Below are 23,091 nucleotides of genomic sequence, written 5' to 3'. Positions count from 1 at the left end.
TCTTCACTGCAGCACTGCAGTTTAACCACTGCACCACAAGGTGTTGGGATCCAATTCCACTGTTTTCTAGGGGCAGACCAGTTAAGGAATATGTGTGTGCGTGCGTGCGTGCGTGCGTGCGTGCGTGCGTGCGTGCGTGTGTGTGTGTGTGTGTGTGTGTGTGTGTGTGTGTGTTGTTGCAGGGAATGAGAGAGATAGTGATTAGAATGTCAGATTTAGGACTGACATGTTTCAGACTTTCAGCTGTGAAGTTTACTGAATGAATGTGGTCTGGTTGTACACACTCTCTCCTCCTCAGAATAACTTGCCTTGCAAAGTTGTCCTATACATAAAGAGGTGGCAGGATGAGAGAATCACATACACTAGAGTAAGCAGAGGAAAAACAGAAAGGCAGAAAAACAAAACAACATGTGCTGGCTTTTCTTCCCATATTGTTATTCTGTGGGGGACAAAACATACCTGGCACTAAGTTGTTTTTAATTTTATGTATTTCTGTCTGGCCCATGATTTTCATGAGCTGAGGTGAGCTTACATCAATTTCACCAGTTTTGATCACTATCAAAGCATAGCTTTAAATCTAAGATCCAACTCATAAACAACCTCCTAGAGAAAACATAATCTTCAATAGGAGAGACATTTTACTTCTTCCCTGGCCAGCATTTTTTTCTGAAGAAAGTTCATTCGAGCTTCACTTTGCCACATGCCAAAGACCGATAACAGTTTTAACCAAGAACACTGTACAAGGGTGAATGAAACACCCTCTCTCTCCTATGCAATTGGTTTTGATCAAGACTGAGAACTGCCATGGTTAATGTTAAACTTCTTTAAAACAGTGGGAAATGAAGCTTTCCGGTAACTAAGCCCTCTGATGGCTTCAGGAAATAAAGGAAGACAAACAAAAAGTAATACTTTTTTCACTCTTCTTCCCAGTACCTCCTTACTCCTCCAAAACAGACTCTCCTGGTGCACATATTGTCCCAGTGCTTAAATTCTGATAAAGGAACAGGAACATTCTCCTATATTTGAGTCATCAGTCCATATTATTTGGGATCAAATGATGGAGGATTGTTTAGTAATAGAGGTAGTGCCCCCTGCATCTGCTCAGAGGTGCTCACCATCACTCTGCCTTCATATTTGTTCAAGGAAAAGTTCTGTCTCTAAAAGCAGCTTTAGGACCGAGCCATAGAAAGGACACCAGCCAACCTGATTCAACTTAAGACTCAGGCTACACTGTAGACTGTATGATTTATGAAATTATGTTCTTTTGTGTATGTGTCTCTGACTATGAAACAATTTTCAAATAAAGAGTTTGTTATAGTAAACGGATTGCTATTTTCTGAACTAGCTCCATTTGTTATATGAAGCAGCAATTAGCAAAGGATCGTACAAAAGACTCCACTTGCAGATCTTCTTTTATCAAATAACTGCAAAAGCAATCTCCCTCTACCTCACATCTTCCAAATGTGTCTGACTACAATTCACATCCTCCCTTTTGCTTTTGCTGGCTTGGGATTGTGGAAACTATAATCTAAACATATTTAGAGGACACCATGCTAAGTCAAGCTGTGCTAAAGGCACATGAGCTGGCTTTCCTCTACCCTGCCCAGTTAGTGATATATCAGACAGATAAACATTGGGGCACACAGAGCTGGAGTGATGTATGAAGTAGACAGATATTTACACACTTGCTTGGCTGAAAGGGAGATGTAGAGGTCAAAAATACAATTGGTATAAGAAAAAAAAAGTCTCTAAGACTTTATTGCTTTTGCTGCAACAGATTAACATGGCTCCCACCCTGCATGGTATGAAACAGGTTTTGCAGGATTTTAGTACAGTGCTTGATGGAGCAGGGAGTGGCTTTATGCCCAAGGCATTTGATTAATAGCAAAAGTGCAAGCAAATTCCTTTGTAGCTGGTTTCATATCTGGGCAGGTTTCTCTCTGGCAGTTAGCAGAGAGCCTCACCCATTTTTCAGAGCTTTGTGGAATTCTTTGAATTCTTTTGCCATCTTCATTGGCATGGAAATATACCCTTGGGATGTCACCACTGTGTGTGGTGCTGATAAGGAGTGCCTGACAGAAATACCTGGAATACTGTTATCTCTAGTTAAGAGCAGAAAGATAACTTTTTATTCCACCTTCTGCTGGAATCATGCTTGAGTGTTCAGTAGGATTTCAAGTTCAGTTCACATGACTACGTCTGTTGTTTTTAGTTCCCTCATTAATATGAGTGGCATTCAGAAGTCTTGGCATGATATCCCTCATTCACTCCTGTTCCCCATTTTGTAGCATCCAGAGGTCTGAACAGAATACTACCCTCTCTTGGAGCATCTGAGGATTAAGGAGGTTCTTTTAGCCTAGAATTGTGCCTTAGGTGTAAGCCAGGACTGGGGAATGTCATAGTCCTCCAGATGACTAAGCATAGCCCACCATTATACCACATCTTGGGCCAGGCTGGTTTGGGCTGATGGGGGCGGCAGTCAAATAATATCTGTAGGGCTACAGATTTCTGTGTCTGGGATCTTGCTTCTTCACCAGGAAGCATGTTCTGTCAGAAGCAATAAGCAAACATTCAACAGGTACATGTACAGTGTTTCTCAGTATGGAACCATAGTAATTTTTAAAAAAAGTCTTGTGTTAGATATCTGTCTTGCATAGTTGTTAAAGGCACAAAAGCTGAGACAGACGAAACAGCAGTCATACTCTTCTACATCATCTTTGATGGTGATCCGAAAGATAAATCCATGACAGAACCTCTAAATACCTTTCCCAACAGACCTCTTCAAGCTGATGGCAAATCTCCCATGTTCTTCCTAGGCAGCACAATGGGAATGGCATTTCTACTGACGAGAGAGACATCTTTCATATGTCTGGAGGACATGTTCCCCACTACAGAACTTAGAGGGTTCCTACACCATAAGAACACCTGAATATTTGTTTATGTATTTATTTAAGGTAAAGGTTCCCCTTGAAAAATTGTCCAGTTGTGTCCGACTCTAGGGGGCAGTGCTCATCCCCATTTCCAAGCCGTAGAGCCAGTGTTTGTCTGAAGACAGTTTCCGTGGTCATGTGGCCAGCGCGACTAGACACGGAACGCTGTTACCTTCCCACCGTGGTGGTACCTATTTATCTACTCGCATGTGCATGCTTTCGAACTGCTAGGTTGGCAGGAACTGGGACAAGTGACGGGAGCTCACTCCGTAGCGTGGATTTGATCTTACAACTGCTGGTCTTCCAACCTTGCAGCACAGAGGCTTCTGCAGTTTAACCCGCAGAGCCAGCACATCCCTATAATGTATTTATTTACACACATGCAAAAGCCCTCTTGTACTTTATAGAAACTGCAGGGGCAATGTTGCTCTATCCCTCCAGCCCCACCTCCACTGCCCAACTTGTTTTGGCTTAAAGTGGAGTTTACAACAGTGGGAATGATGAGTAATCACTAGCTGGCAGTCATTTCCAGTTTGGAGGAAAGGTTAGGGTAAGAAGCTGGAATGATTTTGAGAGAGCACATTGTGGACCTTGGGGAGCAAATTAAGCCTGTAGTTTGCCCATCCTTGCTCTATGGCAGTGGTCCCCAACCTTGGGCCTCCAGATGTTCTTGGACTTCAACTCCCAGAAATCCTGGCCAGCAGAGGTGGTGGTAAAGGCTTCTGAGAGTTGTAGTCCAAGAACATCTGGAGGCCCAAGGTTGGGGACCGCTGCTCTATGGGACCTCTCAATGAGCTAAATTGAGGCACCTCTCTTACACATCAAGATGAAAATAAGTTTGCTTGTTAATGAATCTTTCAGCTTCTGAACAAGTTTCTTATTGCAGCTTCCTTGCACAATCTACAAAATATTTTATGATTAGAAATTACGGTGTTACCGTCTTTATGAGAAATGAAAATTTCTCTGTTTATTGACTTTCAGCTCCTGTATAATGCTATGGCTGGTTACTACAACCAGGTTTCTTATTTGGAAAAAAAATTGTGGTAACCTTGCAGCTCCAGAGATTCTTGGCCATGAAACTTTGGAGACTCTAATATATAATTTTCTGAACTACCCACAAAATCTTGGTGCACAGCCTGAGGAAGATGAATTATCATTGAAAGTTAACTGTCTTCTGTTTACTTTATTTTTTAATGGTCTAATAAAGGCATCCTCTGCTCTTACATTTGTACTGGGTGAAATGGTTTCTCTAGATCCATTTCAATCTGACTTAAGTCCTGAGTGTGGGATGGAAGCAGCTTTGATTATCTCCATGGATCGTGAAAATGTCTCATTAGTTCTGCTGGACATTTCAGTGGCTTTTGATACTATCAACCATTGTATCCATCCGGGTACCCTCTCAGGGATGGGCCTTAATGGCATTATCTTACTATGGCTCCAGTGATTCATTGAGAGCCATTCTCAGTTATTTTATGGGGTTCCTGTATGATGCTTTGGCTGTTGCATGTTTGGTCCCTTAAAGGCTTTGTCTTGTCCCCTGTTCTACTTAACATATACACAAAATCACTGAGAGTTTTGAAGTTCAGTGCCAACTCTACTTCTCCTTTCCATCTACAACTAAGGGAGTCGTTTTGGTTCTAAAGAGTGTTCTAAAGCATGGTCTGGAGTCAGTAATGGACTGCTTGAAATGAAAAAGTTGAATGTAGACAAAATAGGGGCACTTCCTTCCTTCTTTCTAAGTTTTGTGCAAATAAGGAATTGGGAAAATAAGCACACTACTGGCATGTGACATACTCAGAAACCCTAGCAATAAAATTAAACAATTATGAGTCAGAAAATATGAATAGAATCCGATAATGACCATTAATTTCACAATTCTATCTATAGTCTTACCTGACTTTTTAACATAATCGCTTCTGGGAAGCAATTCTAGGTGGGTCTAATGAGTGTTGATGTCCTAAACGTGTGTTTGGTAGGGCACAAGTTTGTAAACAACTGTGCCACCGGCTACTACAGCCAGAGCCTGGAAATGATTTGTTGGCCATAGTCCTACTGGAGATTTACGTTGGTATAAATGTATTGTACTTGCATAAACGGTGGCAGCAAACTGTTATCTACAGGACTGTACTGTGGGATTCTCCTGGACACTTGCATCTGCTTTCTGGTTGTGATATCACATGTTCCACTACAGATTGCAGAAAAGGCAGATGTTGCCTTCAATCAGCTGATATGAATAATCCACTATAGTGACAGAGTTTGTGGTCAGGATTACAGAAGAGCTGTGAAAATCATATGCCTCACTTCTTCTTTTAGTTTTTGGAAGTTTTGATTATTCTGTAGTGATGGGCTCAGGTGCAATATGTAATAACTTTTCTTCTATCTCCCTTCCTCTGCTTTGGTAAGAGTTAGGAAGTTGCAAAGCAGCCTTTCATTGAGTGTTTTTTTTTTTTTTTTTTTTAGGAGAGAATACTGGAGACTTAAGAGTCATTTCAAATAAATTCTTTACTCCAAAGGTGTAGAAGCTAAGCAGGTGGAGGCTAATAGGCATCCAGCTGCAGAGTTTATTGCAGAGTTAATTCTAAAGCAGCTGTCTAGATATGGGCATGAATTGGAAAAAAAATGGCAATTTGTCACAATTCGTAATTTGTCAAGGTCAATGAGTCACAAATCACTAATCTATGAAATTTTTGCAATGTACTGATTGACATATTGATTCATCAATTCATCTTGACTTTAAAATCCTATAAAACACCTCCAAGGCATCTAGGGACACCAAAAGTGTCTATATGACTAGATGGGCAGGCTATAAATGTAATAAATAAAATAGCGGAAAAGCTTCCTCTGACTCTCCTCTACAAGCCCTGCAAATTTGGTGAAATTTGGGTTTTAGATGTCTGAGTTAGGACATCCAGCACCCACAAAATGGGTTGCCCCAGGGAAGTGCCTTTTAGCAGCTTGCTTGCAGCAGTGCTGGAATTTTCCCCAAGCCAGGTACCAAAGGGCACTTTCCTGGGGGGGACCCACTTTGTTCACACTGTGTTATTGCAAAAGTGCACTCAAAAATCCTCTGTAACATAGCGAAAGAGCCCTGGCGCTTCCCTCTTGTGTTTTTAACGGCTCATGTGAGTAGCCTACTCATACAAGGTATGTACTTCTGGAAGAAAACTCACAGAAGATTGCAGTTCACTTTCCTCATGGATGAGTATTCAAGTATAGAGCAACCTCAGAATTAGAAGTGTCCTATTCCATAAATTCTCCTCTTCTTCAACTTTATGGTCCTTAAACAGGCAGATTGCTCATACAACCAGATGCAGGCACAAAAATGCTTGGCAAGGTAACATATCATTTGGCTTTACATTCAATAGTGTCAATGCAGAAAAAAACAGATACAGCTAGCAGCTAAAAAGAAGGATAAGTACAAACAGAGTGTAAAATAGTTTGTTTCCAACTGGATATAGAAGAGTTTTTCCACATGAGGTGTTAGGGGCAAAGAGGGGATGGGTGTCCTGGCTCTCAAATGGGCAAAATCTGAACATGTCCTTCAGATGTAAGCTTTTTATTTGATCTGTTTATGGAAGATAAATATTTTGGAAAAATCTCAATGTAGATTCTCAATTGTATGAGAAATCTAAACATTTTGAAGTAGAGACTCACGTTTTAGGCCTGTAAAGTTAAAAGTATCAGCTTTTAGTCTGCTGACATATCTGTGCGTCTCTGGGATGTGTATGTGCATCTTTCCATAACCTTTCCATGTGCTGTTCCCATCAGCCATGTTTGAAAGTTCCATTTCTCCTATCTGTTGACACTGCTGGTGGCAGCAACGCCACCCTATCAAAACAACAACACTGCTCAGTTTTTTGGCTGCCACACACCCATCCCCAATATTCTCCCTCTTTCTGGAATGGAGCAACACACTCTGGGGTGTGGAAGGAGCCACCTCATGGTGTATCCAGGGTGGTATCTAATTGCACCATGGAGCACTCCTGTATCATCGATTCTGGCAGCAACTGTAGTGGTTCCACGAATGATGGTGGTGGCCCAGAACTTAAGTGGTGATTCTTGATAATTATTAATTGTGGTGGCGTGTGGTGAGTTCTATCCATAGTAAGGGAATCCTTGCCGAGTCCTGCCTTCTTAAAAAGGAAAACAGCAAGAAGGAAACACACTCAGCAAAAAATTTTATTTAATCAGTCTCCTTTTATTTAATTAAAGTTAAGTACATTTGCATGTTGTAGAAACCTTAATATAAGGTGCTTTTTTTTAAAAAAAAGTTGAGATCACAAGACAATGTACAATTTAATAAACACAGTATTGCCAGTTGATTCTTTAAATCCTCCCATTTCCTATTATATTAACAAACTGCAACAGAAGAAAGTAAACAAGTTCACCTGTTCAGCCAATTAAAGAGCACGCCTGCTTTTCATGAGTTACACAGGAAGGGAGGAGAAAAACCTTCTCACAGTGCATGATTTCAGTACAGTGACATGAATCTGCAGGTTGCCATAACTCAATATTGATAAAAGTTTAGAGAAAAAAAGAAATGTGCAAGAGCCTTTACTAAAATGTGCAGGTCAGCTCTCCCTGCTGGGATCCTTCTGCCTGGGACATCAAGATATTTATACATATAAAAATAAATGTCATTATCCCTGTTGCACTCTTGCAGAAAAGCGTGCCACAATGAAAGAGATTATTTTATCCAGACCGTTCAAAAAGAGACAGAAATAAAGCCTGGTACCTAGACTGCTGTACCTGCCGAGTAGATTAAGAGGCAACGGGAGCTAACCCTACTCTGTTATTCCCACGGTCAAAGACAGAGTAGTACTGGCCAATGAAAACATCCCCTAGAATCCAGAGTGGCCCGGATGTCGTTTGCATGTCCAGACCCTGGAAGCCGCTGGTGCAAAGTTGCATCCCATCACTGGAGTCCTAATGAGAAGAGGAATTGTAGATGTGAAAGCAACGGATACTAACTTGCATGAGAACAATCTGTGCTCAGTTCAGCGTACCAGAGAGCGTACCAGAGAGAAATGAAAATGCTATTCTGCAGCTGTCAATACAATTAGATATTTTAAAACACAAATGAAGTGAAACACTGAGAACATTCTTTAAAAGTCACATGGAATCCCTCCCTCCCCAAAAGATGCTGATGGCCAACCTTGTATTTTGATGGTAGTGCTTGGCTACATTCCCAACCAGGGAGATACACAGGATAACCTCTCCTCCCACTCAAAGTAATTAATTCAGAATAATTATGATCTCAGTCTTTTTAGGCACCATCACTGATTCCATCCACTTTTCATAAAGTGGAGGTGTCTATTTGGGGGGGGGGGGGTCAGAGCCTAAATAATGATGGGGCAGTAAGGAGGAGGAGGAGGTCTGGCCCAACTTCGCAGACCTTTTAAGCCTTGTAATAAGACACATATATGGAAGTCAGAACAATTAGTATAAGGAGCAAAGAAAACATGATAAGACTTTCCTTCAAAGTCTAACAAAGAAGTCTAATTAAAGGCCAGAAACAAAGGGGCCTCCTTTATCTAGGGAAAAACTAGAAACATTTTAAAAGAAGATGGGAAGAGAAATTGAAACAAACACTAGCTTCCTCCAAATGAAATACACCTGTCCACCTGCATCCTTTTGTAAGCAAGAAGGATTCTTTGTGACTTGTGTATGTGCACATACCTACATGCTGTAAATTATGTTTCCTACTATAATACCTTCAAACTTCTACTTGACCCATAACCAAGGAGGCACTGTTGACATGGACCTGGGATAAATCTGTAGCTTTCCAATTGTGTAACTGTTTTCTGTTTTGACATATGAATTAAGAGTGTAAATCATAGGTCTCTTTATATGATCGGCACTATATGGCTCTAAGGATTTGCTTCTAGTTTTGATCTTTGTAACGCATAATCTCTGGTAGACATTTCCAAATCTAGGCTGCTGAACAACAGCTGAGCTCCTTAACATGGAAACAATTATTCATTAAACAGAAACTGATCTCATGCCTCCTTACCCTCACACAGACTTAAAGATAGCTATTGCTAAATTTGTAACCCACACATCGCCACAAATGGCATGTGTTTTATAGACAAGGAACTGAAAGACAGTACATACCGCGAGGGTGTAAGCCTCTGGGGTAAGAGTGTAAGGGATTCCGTTGATCGTGAAAGTAACAGAAGGCATCACATTCAGGTTGTTGCATTCTACAGCATACTGTGGACCAACCGACACAGTTTTGCAATGAGAATAATAGATTCTACCACCATCACCATCACCACCACAGCCCTGTTCAAAGCAATGCACCCTAACTCATGTGATCTTGACTGTTCCATAACTAAGGTGGAACACCTCAAGGTACCAAAATTTAGAAGATGTGGAAGTCTAGAGGTGAATCTTCTGATGAATTCTTTCTGGCCTTTCACTTTCCATTTTTTTAAAACATAAACCTTTCTTTCTTTCTTTCTTTCTTTCTTTCTTTCTTTCTTTCTTTCTTTCTTTCTTTCTTTCTTTCTTTCTTTCTTTCTTTCTTTCTTTCTTTCTTTCTTTCTTTCTTTCTTTCTTTCTTTCTTTCTTTCTTTCTTTTTCTTTCTGAGGGGATCACCACCTTTTCTTCTTCCCTTTTTTTGGGCTCTTGCCTATGCCTCAGGAAGGAGTGGGTGAGAGACAACGCCAACTGCCTCCCAATGCCAAAAAACTTGGTCTCTGCCTCCTTTCTCCGTATTTCTCAGATAGATAACATTTGGAAGCAATGCCTCAAGCATGCTTTTAGAATGCTGCAAGAGAAAGCAGTTTAAAAGTGGTAATTGGGAGTAGAGAAACGATCCATTAGGTAAAGGGTTAAGTACACCTTCTCCTTCTCTCTCCTCTCTCTCTCTGTTGCATACTTTCTCCCACTACTGCCTTCTGGTTAAAACATAGTGACTCTTCATTTAACAAGAAAGAAAGAAAGAAAGAAAGAAAGAAAGAAAGAAAGAAAGAAAGAAAGAAAGAAAGAAAGAAAAGCTGGCACAAAATATAGCAAAAATATAGCATAACTAAGAGTGAAAAGATAAAAGTATAAAGCTTGTTTGATCTGACGGGCATTCTGAGGAAAGACCTACCTCTCCATCTACAGGTTGAGCCCCAATTAGATTTTGCATCTGCTTTATGTCCTCAGAAGGACCTGTGATGAGAGAGGTTCCTGTGTCCACTATAGCCTGGCATCCTTCTGCACAGAATTCAACTGTCCCACCAACCTGGATACTGAAGAGGAAGAAAATAAAATAAATCTGGAACTCAAGGGGCAACTTGCTTCTCTAGAAGGAAGGCTATCTGTCCCTTCTAGTTTTTTATGGCCTTTCTTCTTTAAAAGGACCCAATGTCTTCTGATTATTTAGGAACATAGAAAGGGACATTGTGCACAGTCAGACCATGTTTACACACAGCAAGGTTTTGCCAACAGTGACTGGCAGGAGCTTTTCCCCATGACCATTTCCTAGCCCTAAGGTGCCAGGGTTTGAACCAGGGACCTCTGATGTGTGGATCTGTATTTTAGGTTGCAACACCCAAAATTCCCCAGGGAGCATAATCTGCACAGTAAGATCTGCACACCACTAGCAGATTCTTCCACTGAATTGTAGCCCCACCTTTTGGAGCATTATTTATGCCTGAGCACAGCTTTAAAGACTAATCATTTTACTTAGAGTTTCAAAGCCTTAGAAGTAGTTAGCTGGCATTAAGGGCACCATTTAAAAAAGTAACTCTTTGCTTTATTACTTTTCAAAACAGCTGACATAGCTCCTTTTGGTTATTTTTTTAACCAAATTTATTTTTATAAATTTGAAGGGGACAAACTGCTAGCTTGTCCCATGACTTCAACAAGAGCCAGCAATGTAGCCATGTGTAATTTTTTTTTTTACTATTCAGGAAGCCATGCTTCTGATACTATAAAAGTCACTAAAAATTTAGACTATGACTACATAATCCAATAACGCAGGCTTTGCTGCAGTTATAGTATGGGTCAATTTGAAGGTGTGTGTTTTTTTCTAATCACACAATGTTTCAAATTGGTCTGACTCTTTTTGTTCCCAATGTGGCTTTTTTTTCTCTGCTCCTGGGGGCTTCTACTTTTATCAAGTTGGAATAATTTGAATTGACTCTCAAATCAATTTGCAGGCCCTGTGTGATCACAGACTGTGAATTCAGCTGTAATGTAGGCTGCAAATCAAATTGCCAATATAGTTGGAGCCTTACTTATATTACAAAAAGAGTGAAGACAATAACTCCTTCTGGAACTACAGTTATAACGTAACATTGGCCAGAATCCTACTGGTGTTCATGTAGGAGTTGCATAAACTACTGTGGCTAATTGGTAGGGTGCCCGGGTGTGTCTTACTCATGTACTTGCACACACCGAGTTGTGCAGATGAGATGCATCCATCACATTTTCAATTAGCCATGATTAAGTTATACATACCTTAGTGATCACCAGTAGTGTTCTGGCCTCAGTTATATTTTCAATACTAAAAAAGGGAATTAATTATAAGTAATTTCTTGCTTCCAGCTTTGATGGTTGATGGAATTCAAAAGATTTGTAAGGGTTGATGCTACTTCAACTGCATCTTTGAAAGAAGAAAGAATCTAGCCTTTTCTCTTGCTCTGCTATCCTGCTGAGAATCATTTCCCTGAAGCTATTCCCCTATTTACTGTTGTAGTACTTGAGGAAAGAATAACAAAGAGCAACTTCAGGTGAATTTCAGGCGGAAAAAGTTTAAACCTCCTTTCATATTACAGACCTAATCCAGACTGAGAACGGCAGTGCTGGTGGTAGTTGCAATATATGTGTGGGGGTGTGATAGTACCGTATTACTAATACACGAGGGATCTGAAGCATAGGCTTAAAAATGCATTTCAAGTAACATCTTGACTGGCACTGAAATGCCTTTATCACTTTACCAGTTTAAGCCTTGCATCATCTGGACGGCAGGAAAAACACTGGCACCATCAGTGTACGCTCAAGTGCATATTGAGGAATAAATGCACCATCTGGATGGGCCCACAGTTATCTTGCACAGAAGTGAAATTATTATTTATTTGTTACAATAGCATTGTATCTAATAAATTATATTAATTGTACCTTTATAATTTTTTTAAAAAAATTGCAAGTAGCTCACTATTCAGAATGTGTTATTTCAAGCTCCAGACTGAAGTGCCTGATTTGCTTCATCATATTCAGGAAAATAAACTTATTTTTATGGCTACATCTTGTCCCCAAACTTTCCTGCCTTTATCTTGATTGTTATTCCAGACAGTCTACTCAAACAAAACATTTACTTATCCAGTAGGATCTGCCAATATCCCTGTTTAGTGACTGGAATCCAGTTGAGGTTACCACTGAAATGGGAAGGATCAAAGCCACCAAAAACCAGTTCCCCTCCTACAGAAGAATCTGGGTTCCTGGAGAGAGAAAGAAGAACAGATATAGTATAATATGGCCTTCCCCCTCCTCCCGCCATAATTTTGCTTACTCTGCCCAGGTCTCTAAACTAGAAAATTATGTATTACCCAATGAACTAGAAGACTATTTGCTGAATATTATTTACAAATAGAATAAATAATTAAGAACTAGAACATTATTTACTAACTATTGAACTAGAGTATTATTGTGGAATATTATTTACCTGGCACTGCAGTCCAGATGTTTAGATTTTCTGCTGTCTACATCCTTTCACTGGCCTAATACCAGATTACTGATAATATCTCAGCCAGCTCAATATATTTTATTCCCTGAGACAAAGAACAAAGGACAGAGCCTCATGGTGCAGTGGTTAAACTGCAGTACTCCAGTCAAGCCTCAGCTCACAACCTCTTCCATTTGAGGTACTCTGGCTGAGGGAGTGTACCCATTTTATTTGAAAGCAGCAGGGTAACTAAGGGGTTCCAGGTCAAGCTGCATGGGTCACAGATCTTCTAATATCTTGCTGCCATGTCTCAGCATTTGCCATCTGAAGCAACTGCCTTATCCTGCCGCATGGCAGAGCCAGACATAGGTATTCTTTAGTTTCCCATGTAAAAAACTGGGAGAGGCAGTTTTCTATAATTTGGGGAAAATAGGGAGAAATTCTGGATTCATTCCACATTGCACACCAAACAATGGAGAAATAATATCTGTAACTTGGTTTCCTTTCAACTTTTGTCTTGTCCAGAACCTAAATTCAGCAGGTTTGGCCAAGACAATGGAGATTACTCAACATGGAAATGTTTCTCTACCTTTGGTCTAAAGATATCTGTGTTTTATATAACCCCCCTGAGGACCTGATCTCAGCTGTCAAGTTGGTTCTGCCTTACAGCAACCCTACTAAGATTTTTGAGACATGTGAGATATTTAAGGAACAGATCATTATTGCCATCCTGATTGTCCACAGGTGAGTAGGGATTTGAATCCCAGGACCTCTGATGGCCAGTCCAATATATTATTATACTATACTGACTCTCCAACTAGTTTTGCTTAAAACGGGCATTTGCCTTGAAGGAAGAGCCAGGAATTGACCCAAGGTCATTGGCTTTCCAATGAAATGCTCATACCTGCTCAAATAAACAGAAAATATTGGTAGTTCCACCAGGTTTTGGGCTATCATGTTGTCAAACACTGGGGTGACTCCATCTACTGCCAGGGATGGATAGGCCAAGCCAAGGATCCCATCAAATTCAGAATCTAGAAAAGTGCTTCCAGGTTCAGAGGTGCTTTCTGCAAACTGCTGATTGGCTATAGTCAGTCCTTCAACCTGGAAGGCATAAATCATTCCTGTTAGTTCTCATCTTACAGTCCTACAAGTAAACAGTTATAATGGCACTCCAGGGGAGATTATTTGGCAAAAAGAAAGCAAGAACTGGCAGGGTTGGAGAGCTGGCATTTCTTTATAATAAATGTGATAACATATGTCCCCATTTTCTCCTCCCCTCCATTGTTTGCCCCCATCTTGTTGAAATGTATTTCACTATGCAAAAATTGTTTTATATATATCCCTATTGTGTATTTTTATGTTGTAAGCCGCCTAGAGTGGTCTTAACCGACCAGATAGTAATAATAATAATAATATGTAACTCCCTTCAAGCTCCCTCCTTCTTTCTGATCTCACAGTATTTGATGTCAATCATAGTAGTTGAGAAAAGAAGGAATGCCTTTTTCAGCAACGATATATTGTTATCAGCTTTTGTTTTAATTCTAAGTATTCTGGAATGTTTGAATTTCCAATCATCAACTGAGACCCATTTGTCTTCCAGAAGACCTGCCCTTGGTAGAAATCAAAAGTTTCAGAATGAAAATTTCTCCTTGGAACCCCTCTATGCATCCTCACAGCCTGCTCTGGAGGAGTGGGAGATACTTCAGAACAACTTGGAGGCAGAGAGAAATGCAAGGAAAAGAGAACAGGTGAAATTGAATTTCACCGAGAATTCTTCTGCTGCTTTGAGAAAAGATACAGGCACATCCAGAGGAGGAATGTGAAAATATACACATAGAACAGAGATGGGCAAAATGTATATGTGACCTCCAGGGTCTTTTTCATGTATGTCACATATCTCAGACACCCTCCTGAATAAAGGTTATGGTATTTTCCAATCCTGAAAATCTCCAGAAGTGTAAATCATACATTGTAACAATGCATAGACCTTCTGGACCTTGTTTGTTTCTACGCAAACAAAGCCATTTTTTTTCCTTAAAAATACAACAAAAGTTGTTGTCTCCCACAATGGGCTGTGGAGAAGAAAAATTGGCCCCTGGACTTATAGAATTTGCCACCCTGCTACAAAATCTGGGATATCTCTCTGATAATGAGTGTTAACTTCTATGGAGGGAACACATATCTAGGCAACAGGAGATCATCTTAAGATTCATTTCTTTCAGAAAGCAATCACTTCCTTCAAATATCTTCTGCTCTTTCAAGTGAATGGGTACTTTGAAGCCAGTGCAGGATGTACATTTGGAACATATAGAGAAAAGTGGGTGGTGCTCTTACACTCCTCAAAATTGTTGGGTCCCTGCTGCCCACATAGCATTTTCCACTCTCAAAGCAAACAGGTTTAAACAGAAATAATGCAAAAAATGTTTTTTTAAGGTGCACAAGGGCTTTCCACTTACAATTACTTCATCCATTCCAATTATTCCTGTCAAGCTGCCAGTGCCATACTGGATGGAAAAGGCAGTTCCCACTTCTGTGTAGGTGCTGGATTGTGATGGGTGGAATCTAGAATGGGCCGCTGTAGGTTTAAAACATTGAGGAAGGAGGAGGGGAAGAAGGAGAGAAGGAGGACAGAGTGAATTAAATGTGATACTCCCTAACTGATATATGAGCAGTCAGGTCCACCTGTGGCAGCTGCCTCAGGCAGCAGACCCTGGGAGGCAGAAATAGCAGTTTCGTGTTTCATCATTTTTAGGGTCCTGATTATCCCATTTTGTTGCCCAGAGCTATGCACTGCCTAAACTGACCTGCTGCCCTTAGGTATGATGGGGAATGCTATCTCATCAGCCATATTAAATGAGAGTTCAGCAGGCAGTTCAGTAGAACTAGACCATCCTGCCCCTTGCTTCAGGCATCAAAATGTCTTGGCCTATGTACAACATACAGAACTCTGGCATGTCCTCTTGCAGCCTGGCCCTAAAAACATTTATTCTCAAAATAAGGGCTTGACTACACTGATCATTTGGAAGGAGGCTGGTGGCAGTACAATATGCCCCTTTGTTCAAACCTCACATCCAAATGGCATATCAGAATTCAAGTGGCACTATTAGGTCTGGTTTTTTCCATTTTAAATTTCCAATATCATGAAGTAGCTTAATAAGTGAACCACTTCAAGATATGAAGAAATTGAACACTTCCTCTGCTTCTTGGGGGGGGGGCAGAGGAAGTGAAATTTCTTTTAAGACTCTGCTAGACTATAACTGAGGCACTATATCACTTGAACACAAAGAAGAAGTAATTTTTTGTTACTTTCAAAGGGTTGGTTGAGAAACACGGATTTGGCTGCAGGCAGTTTCTTGACTGGTTCTTAAAGGAACACTCTGGGAATGATTTGGTTCATTCCAGCAATTATGCTGTGTGTAGTGGCTGGAAAAAGGAACAAACCAACCCATTCCTGCAGCAGACCAAACAGTGGGCTTTATGCCTATTTGATAGCACCTAAATATGTTGAGTTCAGTTTAGCTTAGTCTAAAGTCACCACACCCTGAACTACAGGGTGAACCTGTGCCAGAACTTGGAACATCAGGTTGAAAATTAATCAGTTACTATTAAACAGTAGAAAGTCATTTCTATTAATAATTAAACTGTTGTTTCTAGCTGGCTATTTCACACATGGATGTTATGAGTCACCAAGCAATGAAAATGCATATGTGGACCTGTCTCCTCTCTCTGTTTAATATAATGTTCAGTTGTAACATATATTTTCTTGTTCACTACATAGCCGGATCCTATGTACATTGTTTTACTTTGAACTAAATTGCATTGTATAAAGTGGGGCTTAATCCTAAGTGATCTTTTATAGAATTGAAGTCTTAGGCTGAAATATTGTATGTTGTTACCTGGGAGTCCCATGGAACACAGTGAGACTTACTTCTGAGTAAACTATGCACAAGATGGCACTGTAGGAGCATTTCATCCAAGGCTTCTTTTATCAAATCATTTACAACGAAAATCATCCCCAAATGCTTTTTCCTCTGTCAGCTTTGCATGGTGAATCTATTTTTAGACTAGATTATTATTTCATCATTTTTCATTGCAAATGTGCCCCCATGTGGTGAGACCAATATCACATCTTGAAAATGAAATATCAGATAAGCATGAGATTGCCTTCGCTACTAATACTTCTTTCTAGCCAATCCTCACTTTCTCTTTATATTATTAATGTACCGGTTATATTCCCTTTTGTCCTAGTTGCTGGATATCGATGATTTGCAAGCGACTTCTGTCACAAGAAAGTAATTTGCAAAAAGTTGAGGAAGAGATAATTGAATTCTCTTTTACAGGTGAAGTAAGTGTATGATTTATACTACAGCCATACATGGAGATGACATCAATGTGTTTCACATGGTAGATATGCTATGGGATGACGAAGCTGCATTTCTCTCTCACCATGGAAATTAAGCCTCTGTAAGAAGCCATTGGCTAAGGCAGAGGTAGGACATGTTGATTTTTGAACTACATTTCCCAAGATTCCTATAGCCACTGTATAATTTTGGGAACCCACCATGGAATTCTGGAATTCCATTTTGGAACCACAGTGGAATTCTGGAAGCCTCAGCCACAAATACTTTAAGAAATGTCAAATCAGACACTATAATCAGCATGTCACACAATGTTCTCTCAACTTCATGTCTGAGCAACTGGAACTCAAAGGAAAGTAGTGCTTAACTTCTGACAATGAATCACAATATAAAGGAATCAAAGTTTACAAGTGTTGGTAGATCAGAGAAACCTATGATCTGATTGTTTCTGACACCGGAGGAATTCTTATAAGGACCTTATGTGGCATCTACTTCAGGTCAGATGAGACTCTGTCCTAAATGTTTTCCACCTTACTAATGACTGTACACTTTACATGGAACAAGTGTTCACAACAACCCATCCTTCTTTTCCCCCATCCTCACAATGATCCATACCACACGCTTTGCTGGCGCAGTATACTGATGGTACCCATAGGTTGGAGGAGCCAGTATCAAAGAGTACTGTGAAATTCTGTGGTGGATTCCCGATAGAGATTTGTCCAAAATATTCCACCTAACAGAAAATGAAACCAAAGTTTATTATACATTATAACATAGAAATGCCCAGCACAGGAAGGAAAGAACTCTTCAGAAGCCTGAATGGAAATCTCACCAGGTTCAGTCTTCATCGGACATAATATATGTAGTACAGGAGTACCTTTACTGACCAGGTCCAATATGCTTTTGATTAAAATGGTTGTTTTATCTCCATTTATCTTTTCATTTGCTTATTTACTTTTGTAGTTTTCTGCCACAAGTGAGACTCAAGGGAGCTTGCAAATGAATAGAACTATTGCAGTTAAAGCATAACATGAACATTATATGACTGAAAGCCTAAAAAGATACTCAAAGACACACCAATAGAAGAAAACACGGGATTTCATCATTGTGAGGTTTATGATTTGATTATAGCTGCATAATAGAGAAGCGATGTTATTGTGCAGCTGAGCAAATCAACATTCTACAAGGAAATTTTAAAAATGGGGGCAGGCCAAACAAAAACTTATAGCTTTTTAAAAAACTGCACTTTGGGTCAACACCAAATTTGGTAAGGCATATTCAAACTATTTCTGCATCACAAAAACACAGAGCAGTTGCGTTTCCCACTGCCCTGAATGCTTTCAGTAAATATTCTCTCAGGATTCCTGAGATCAGGCTCTTGATACAAGTTTTCAAAGGGGAAATCCGCTCCAAGTCTGGGGCAATCTGAACTTTTGAACCTGTCACTCAGGATCCAGTTGAACTTTCCTTCCTGAGGAAACAAGATTTGTGCTTGCAAAGGTATTCTGTGTCTGGATGCAAAAATATTTTAAAATATATTTTAAAAAGAATAGAGAACAGATATTCAGAGCTCACTCATTCATTTCAGCTGTGAAATTACTGGGTTTTTTAAAATTTGTTTAGGTTTTTTGCTTTTTGCTTTTGTTTTGCTTTGTAGCTGGGAAGTCTTACTCAGTGTTAGCAGAGCTTTGGTGCTTATACCCTGTCATAATCTCAACTACTCCACCTTTTTTTTCACTATGCAACTGTTTAGTAACAAAGAAAAAAAATCTCCAGAGATCTTATGTGACATCAAATCTCATCAAATGATAATTAATTTGTGTTTGGGTAAGAAGTGGTTTACTGATCCCAGTCATCTTCTGGGATTTTCACTTGCTTGGTGTCACATTGTGAATGGTAGTGAGCACAAGAGGCTATCCTTTAGACTAGTGGTCCCCAACCTTGGGCCTCCAGATGTTCTTGAACTACAACTCCCAGAAGCCTTCACCACCACCTCTGCTGGCCAGGATTTCTGGGAGTTGAAGTCCAAGAACATCTGGAGGCCCAAGGTTGGGGACCACTGCTTTAGACCATCTTGACTGCTGCCATTGGCATTGTCAACATTCAGGCTGCCCTTTGCAATATAAAGGTTTGCATTGTTTTTCCTGCTGGCAATGTGGGCACAATATCGTGCAGCAATATCAGGCCATTTCCTGGAATTCTGAATTGTGTAGACAGAAGCACAGTATCACATTCATACACCAGGGTTCTTTAAAGAACTGAATATGGGGCAGTGCTTGATCAGACCTGTGGTACTGGACTTTCTGATGTGTGGCAATGGATTCACAGGGGCTAAATTGTTAGGATCATAACTTGCATATAATCTTATTATTCTCTCACAGTATTGTAGAAGTTCCATTTTTATCACTGGCAAGACTTACATTTCATTTGCAGAACTCATTGAGCCAGGCATTCCACAAGATGCTGAAGTAGCTTATTATGATTTCATTAGGCTACAGATCCCTTGCACTAATCATTCTGGTCATACCTCTAGTAAAGCTGCACTAGCAGAACAAGATCACTTTAGTACTTTTTCTGTTAGCTTGTCATTGGATGCCATATTCTCTCTTCACCTATGCTGAACTTATATACTAGTAAATACATCCAACTATGACATAAACACAATTTTGTTCTGATCTCTGTCTGAGAGTGTTCATTTGCTTCTAGAAATGATGAGTACATTGCTGTATAATTGCTCTCTTTCCCATACTCTATTTCTCTTTGGCAAGCATGTTTCGCATCCATAGCCAAAACATAGGGGCTGTTTCAAACATTTATTCCCCCCAACATAGAAATTCATTTATTTTATGTTAATAATCTAACAATGAGTAAAAAATGAAAGGCTTCATCAGTAATATGAATGGAGCAATATAAGGCCAGCATTTTATTGCCAAGTGACCTGCTAGAAATGGTAATAAAGTAAAAGCAGATGGATAATCAGAACTTGGATGATTTAGAACAGCTGTGGATTATAGTCCCTCCCCCCCCCCCAAAATGACCATTTTCCCATGTATTATCTGTAGGTAGTACATGGCACATTGCCCACCTTTGACATTCCTCGATTCATAACAGCCTTAACTTACCTGGTTCTCTCCAACATGCAAACAAAGGGGGGTTAAGCTCTTCCCCTCTCTGTGATTGCTTTCTCTACATGAAGAGTTATGTGTCTGAAGGTTTTTCAGGGTCCTTATTCATGTATAGAGCCTACATATGAGCAGGAACTTCTCCCTTGCAGAGATACTATTCTCCAGGTTGAGAAAACAATGATGAAGAAGGGAGCAGCCAGCTTCTCTCCTGATTGTATTGTGGTCGGGGGGGGTAAGTAATGCCTCAATAAGACTAGTGACAGTTTTGCTCTTTGTTCTTACTAACCCCCTGCTTTGGCTCCTAACTTACATCAAAATAGTTGAGGAGTGGCTCACTGGTATCCTTGAAAGCTGAGCATTCCTGGGTGTATTGGATCATGTCCAGCTTGTGGCTCTTCCAAAACTGAGAAAGCTGTCCACGTTCTCTCAAGGTTTTCCGCAAAGATTTGTGTTTTTTCAGAGGAACTCTAAGAGCAAGACAGGGAATCTATATAACGAATGCTATGTGATAAACAAAGACTTAAAAACTCATTTTCACAAAATACTGCTAAGCAGCCAGCAGTTCATACTCTCTATGAGCTGCACATGTTTTGAGACTTCGATCCATGGTACACACTCTGTGATCACGTTATTATGTTAGGAATTGCAATCTATTTTTTGCCACCATTAGATATTTATTGTGCAATATCAAAATCCAGTCTGCCAAAGCGGCGAAGACATCCTTTATGATTCAACTTATAGCACTCCATTATCAACAAGTATGTTTGGTGGAGACACTGCTGCCAAACTCTGAAACTCCCTCCTACAGGAAGCCAAGCCAGCCCCCACTTTGCTTTCCTTCTGGAAACAGATGAAAACCTTTTTTCTTTAGGCAGGGTTTCCAGTATAGCGGTGTTTCTCAATCTCTTTTGAGTCACGACCACCTTTTATAATCACCAAGTAACCTACAACCCATCACCATATTTGCATAAATGTACCCCTGAATCACTTGGGTGTCAAGCCAATTCAGCAACACGCCACTTACAACAACAACAATTTTGATGCAGGTTTCACCTCCTCCCCCATGGAACAGAAGATAGGAGGGTACACAGAGGGGAATATTCTTTGGGCTTATTCTGTTATTTTTTCTTCTTTCCCTTGAAAGAGACGACTGAGCTAAATAGGGTTGGTTCCATGCACACCAATCACTGCATATAGATGCAAGGATCACACGAAATGGCATACCACACCTCAAAGCGACCCTATTCAGCCTAAAGCAGCCCAAAACACATTGACTGCCTCGTCGCACCCTCACTTACCTTTGTAATCCATTGGCCAGCCAAATGCAAAGGATTACAAGAATCAGCAGCTTCATCCTGGCAGCCCTATAGTTTCCTTGACTCCTAACTTGTGAACAAAAGCTGTGTTCTTATACCCACATGCCCAACCCAGCCACTGTGATAAAAAAAATAAAGATAAAAACGTACAGTAAGAAAGCCACACCATTTAATGTCAATATAGCGCCCATGAAATAGAAATCAATCCCTCTGCATGTGCTTCGTTCCAGTGGCCATAGATTAGGATTTTAGTTATTTTCCTTTCCTTTTTATTTTGAAGCAGAAAAAAATTGAAAGAACTGTAGGACTTTGTTAAAAGTATGTACAGAATCAGATTTAGACACAAAAACTATGAATCCTATGTGATGTGGTTTGTACAAGACTCGTTTGTTGCCTAATAGTCATATGGAGTTTCTGGAATAAAATATGTGTGAATCAACAGGTTGTGTTTATGGTACAACAGATTGATTGATTGACTGAGTGAGTGAGTGAGTGATAAAACCATGTGCAAGTACATTGTCTTTCCAACAAGCTATTATTCTAAAATAAATACACATGAAAGGAATAGGGCCCATTTGGAATGAAAACTGTATAACTTCTTGTGGGGAAAAAAGCCTTTACATATCTTAATAAAAGAAAAAGTATAATTGGTATTTTTGCTATCAGCGTATGGTGTGCTACTGCTGAGTGTGTGAATATCAAAGAGGAGCAAGTACTCAAGAGACTCATAATAGAATAAAAAATAACACTTTGGGTTACCACTCCAAGAAATGCTTTCAGAGACAGTGTAGCAGAAAGATCTGTACACTTGGTTACAGAAATCTCTAAAGCTGACTTCTCTGTGTGAAGCTCTCCTTAGTCATTAGGGAAAATTATGTGTATCTGCTTCTCTTTCCCAGAGTCCCTAATCCTTTAGGCTTGCAGAACCCCTAATCCATGTGTGTTGTGCATGTTTAGGCTACGCATGGGCACTTACACTTTAAAAACAACAACAGCTGAAACCTAAATTTTTACATCACCGTTTACTCTCTCTATGTTCTTTACTGTTTCACTTTCTTACCATCAATACTTCTAATACCCTTTGTTTCTTGGTAATATGTCACAGTCTGAGAAAAATATTTCCATTGAGCCCAATATCTGAACAGTGGAGTGCAACAGACGATGTGCAAGAGAAAACTATATGACAACATCTTTCTGATGGGGGCAGGAGTCTGGAAAAGGTTTTTCTGAAATCTTGGAGGGAGCAACTTTCTAAGAGTAGAAATCAGAGTATAGAATAAGTTGCTATTAAAGACAGAGAACATTTCCTATACAGATCCAGATCAGCTGTCTGTCTGGCTCAGTACTGTCTCTATTGAGTAGCTATAGCTCATGGATGTTTCAGAACTATAGGTGAAACAACTTCCCTGACTGCAAAACAGAGGGAACATGAGTTTGGGTTGTCAGCTGCAGAATGCCTAACAAGGACTCTTTTGAAGGCATCAATGGTGGAAAGTGGCTGAATCCCTGGATTCAGGAAAGATCATCCAAGAGAAGTGACTAGCAGAAAATTCAAGGCCTACAAAATAAGGTACCTCAGTGATTCTGTGTCTGAATAACAAACTACATGAAAACACTGGATCTCTATGTTGTTTTCTTTAATAAGATGATTTTTAGAGACTGATTACCTTTAATACAATGATTCTTTAATGGATCGATAT

The 23,091-nt window shown here is 39.9% G+C and overlaps 1 protein-coding gene across 1 annotated transcript; it reads right to left on the bottom strand.

The window, feature by feature from the left end:
* Positions 1 to 833: 833 nt before the first annotated feature.
* Positions 834 to 21,515, bottom strand: CTSE (cathepsin E). The gene is made up of 9 exons (XM_020798084.3): positions 21,374 to 21,515; positions 20,386 to 20,542; positions 17,566 to 17,683; positions 15,049 to 15,167; positions 13,494 to 13,693; positions 12,243 to 12,365; positions 10,031 to 10,172; positions 9,045 to 9,143; positions 834 to 7,856 (listed from the first exon to the last, which is right to left on the bottom strand). Exons 1-9 carry the CDS (start codon positions 21,427 to 21,429, stop codon positions 7,692 to 7,694), a joined length of 1,179 nt encoding a protein of 392 aa, XP_020653743.3. The 5' UTR covers positions 21,430 to 21,515; the 3' UTR covers positions 834 to 7,691.
* Positions 21,516 to 23,091: the final 1,576 nt, after the last annotated feature.

Source organism: Pogona vitticeps, chromosome 4 (assembly GCF_051106095.1).
Source record: "Pogona vitticeps strain Pit_001003342236 chromosome 4, PviZW2.1, whole genome shotgun sequence".
In the NCBI taxonomy this organism is placed as follows: Eukaryota; Metazoa; Chordata; class Lepidosauria; order Squamata; family Agamidae; genus Pogona; species Pogona vitticeps.
Note: the sequence above shows the minus strand (reverse complement) of the source record. Positions and strands in the feature narration are given on the sequence as shown.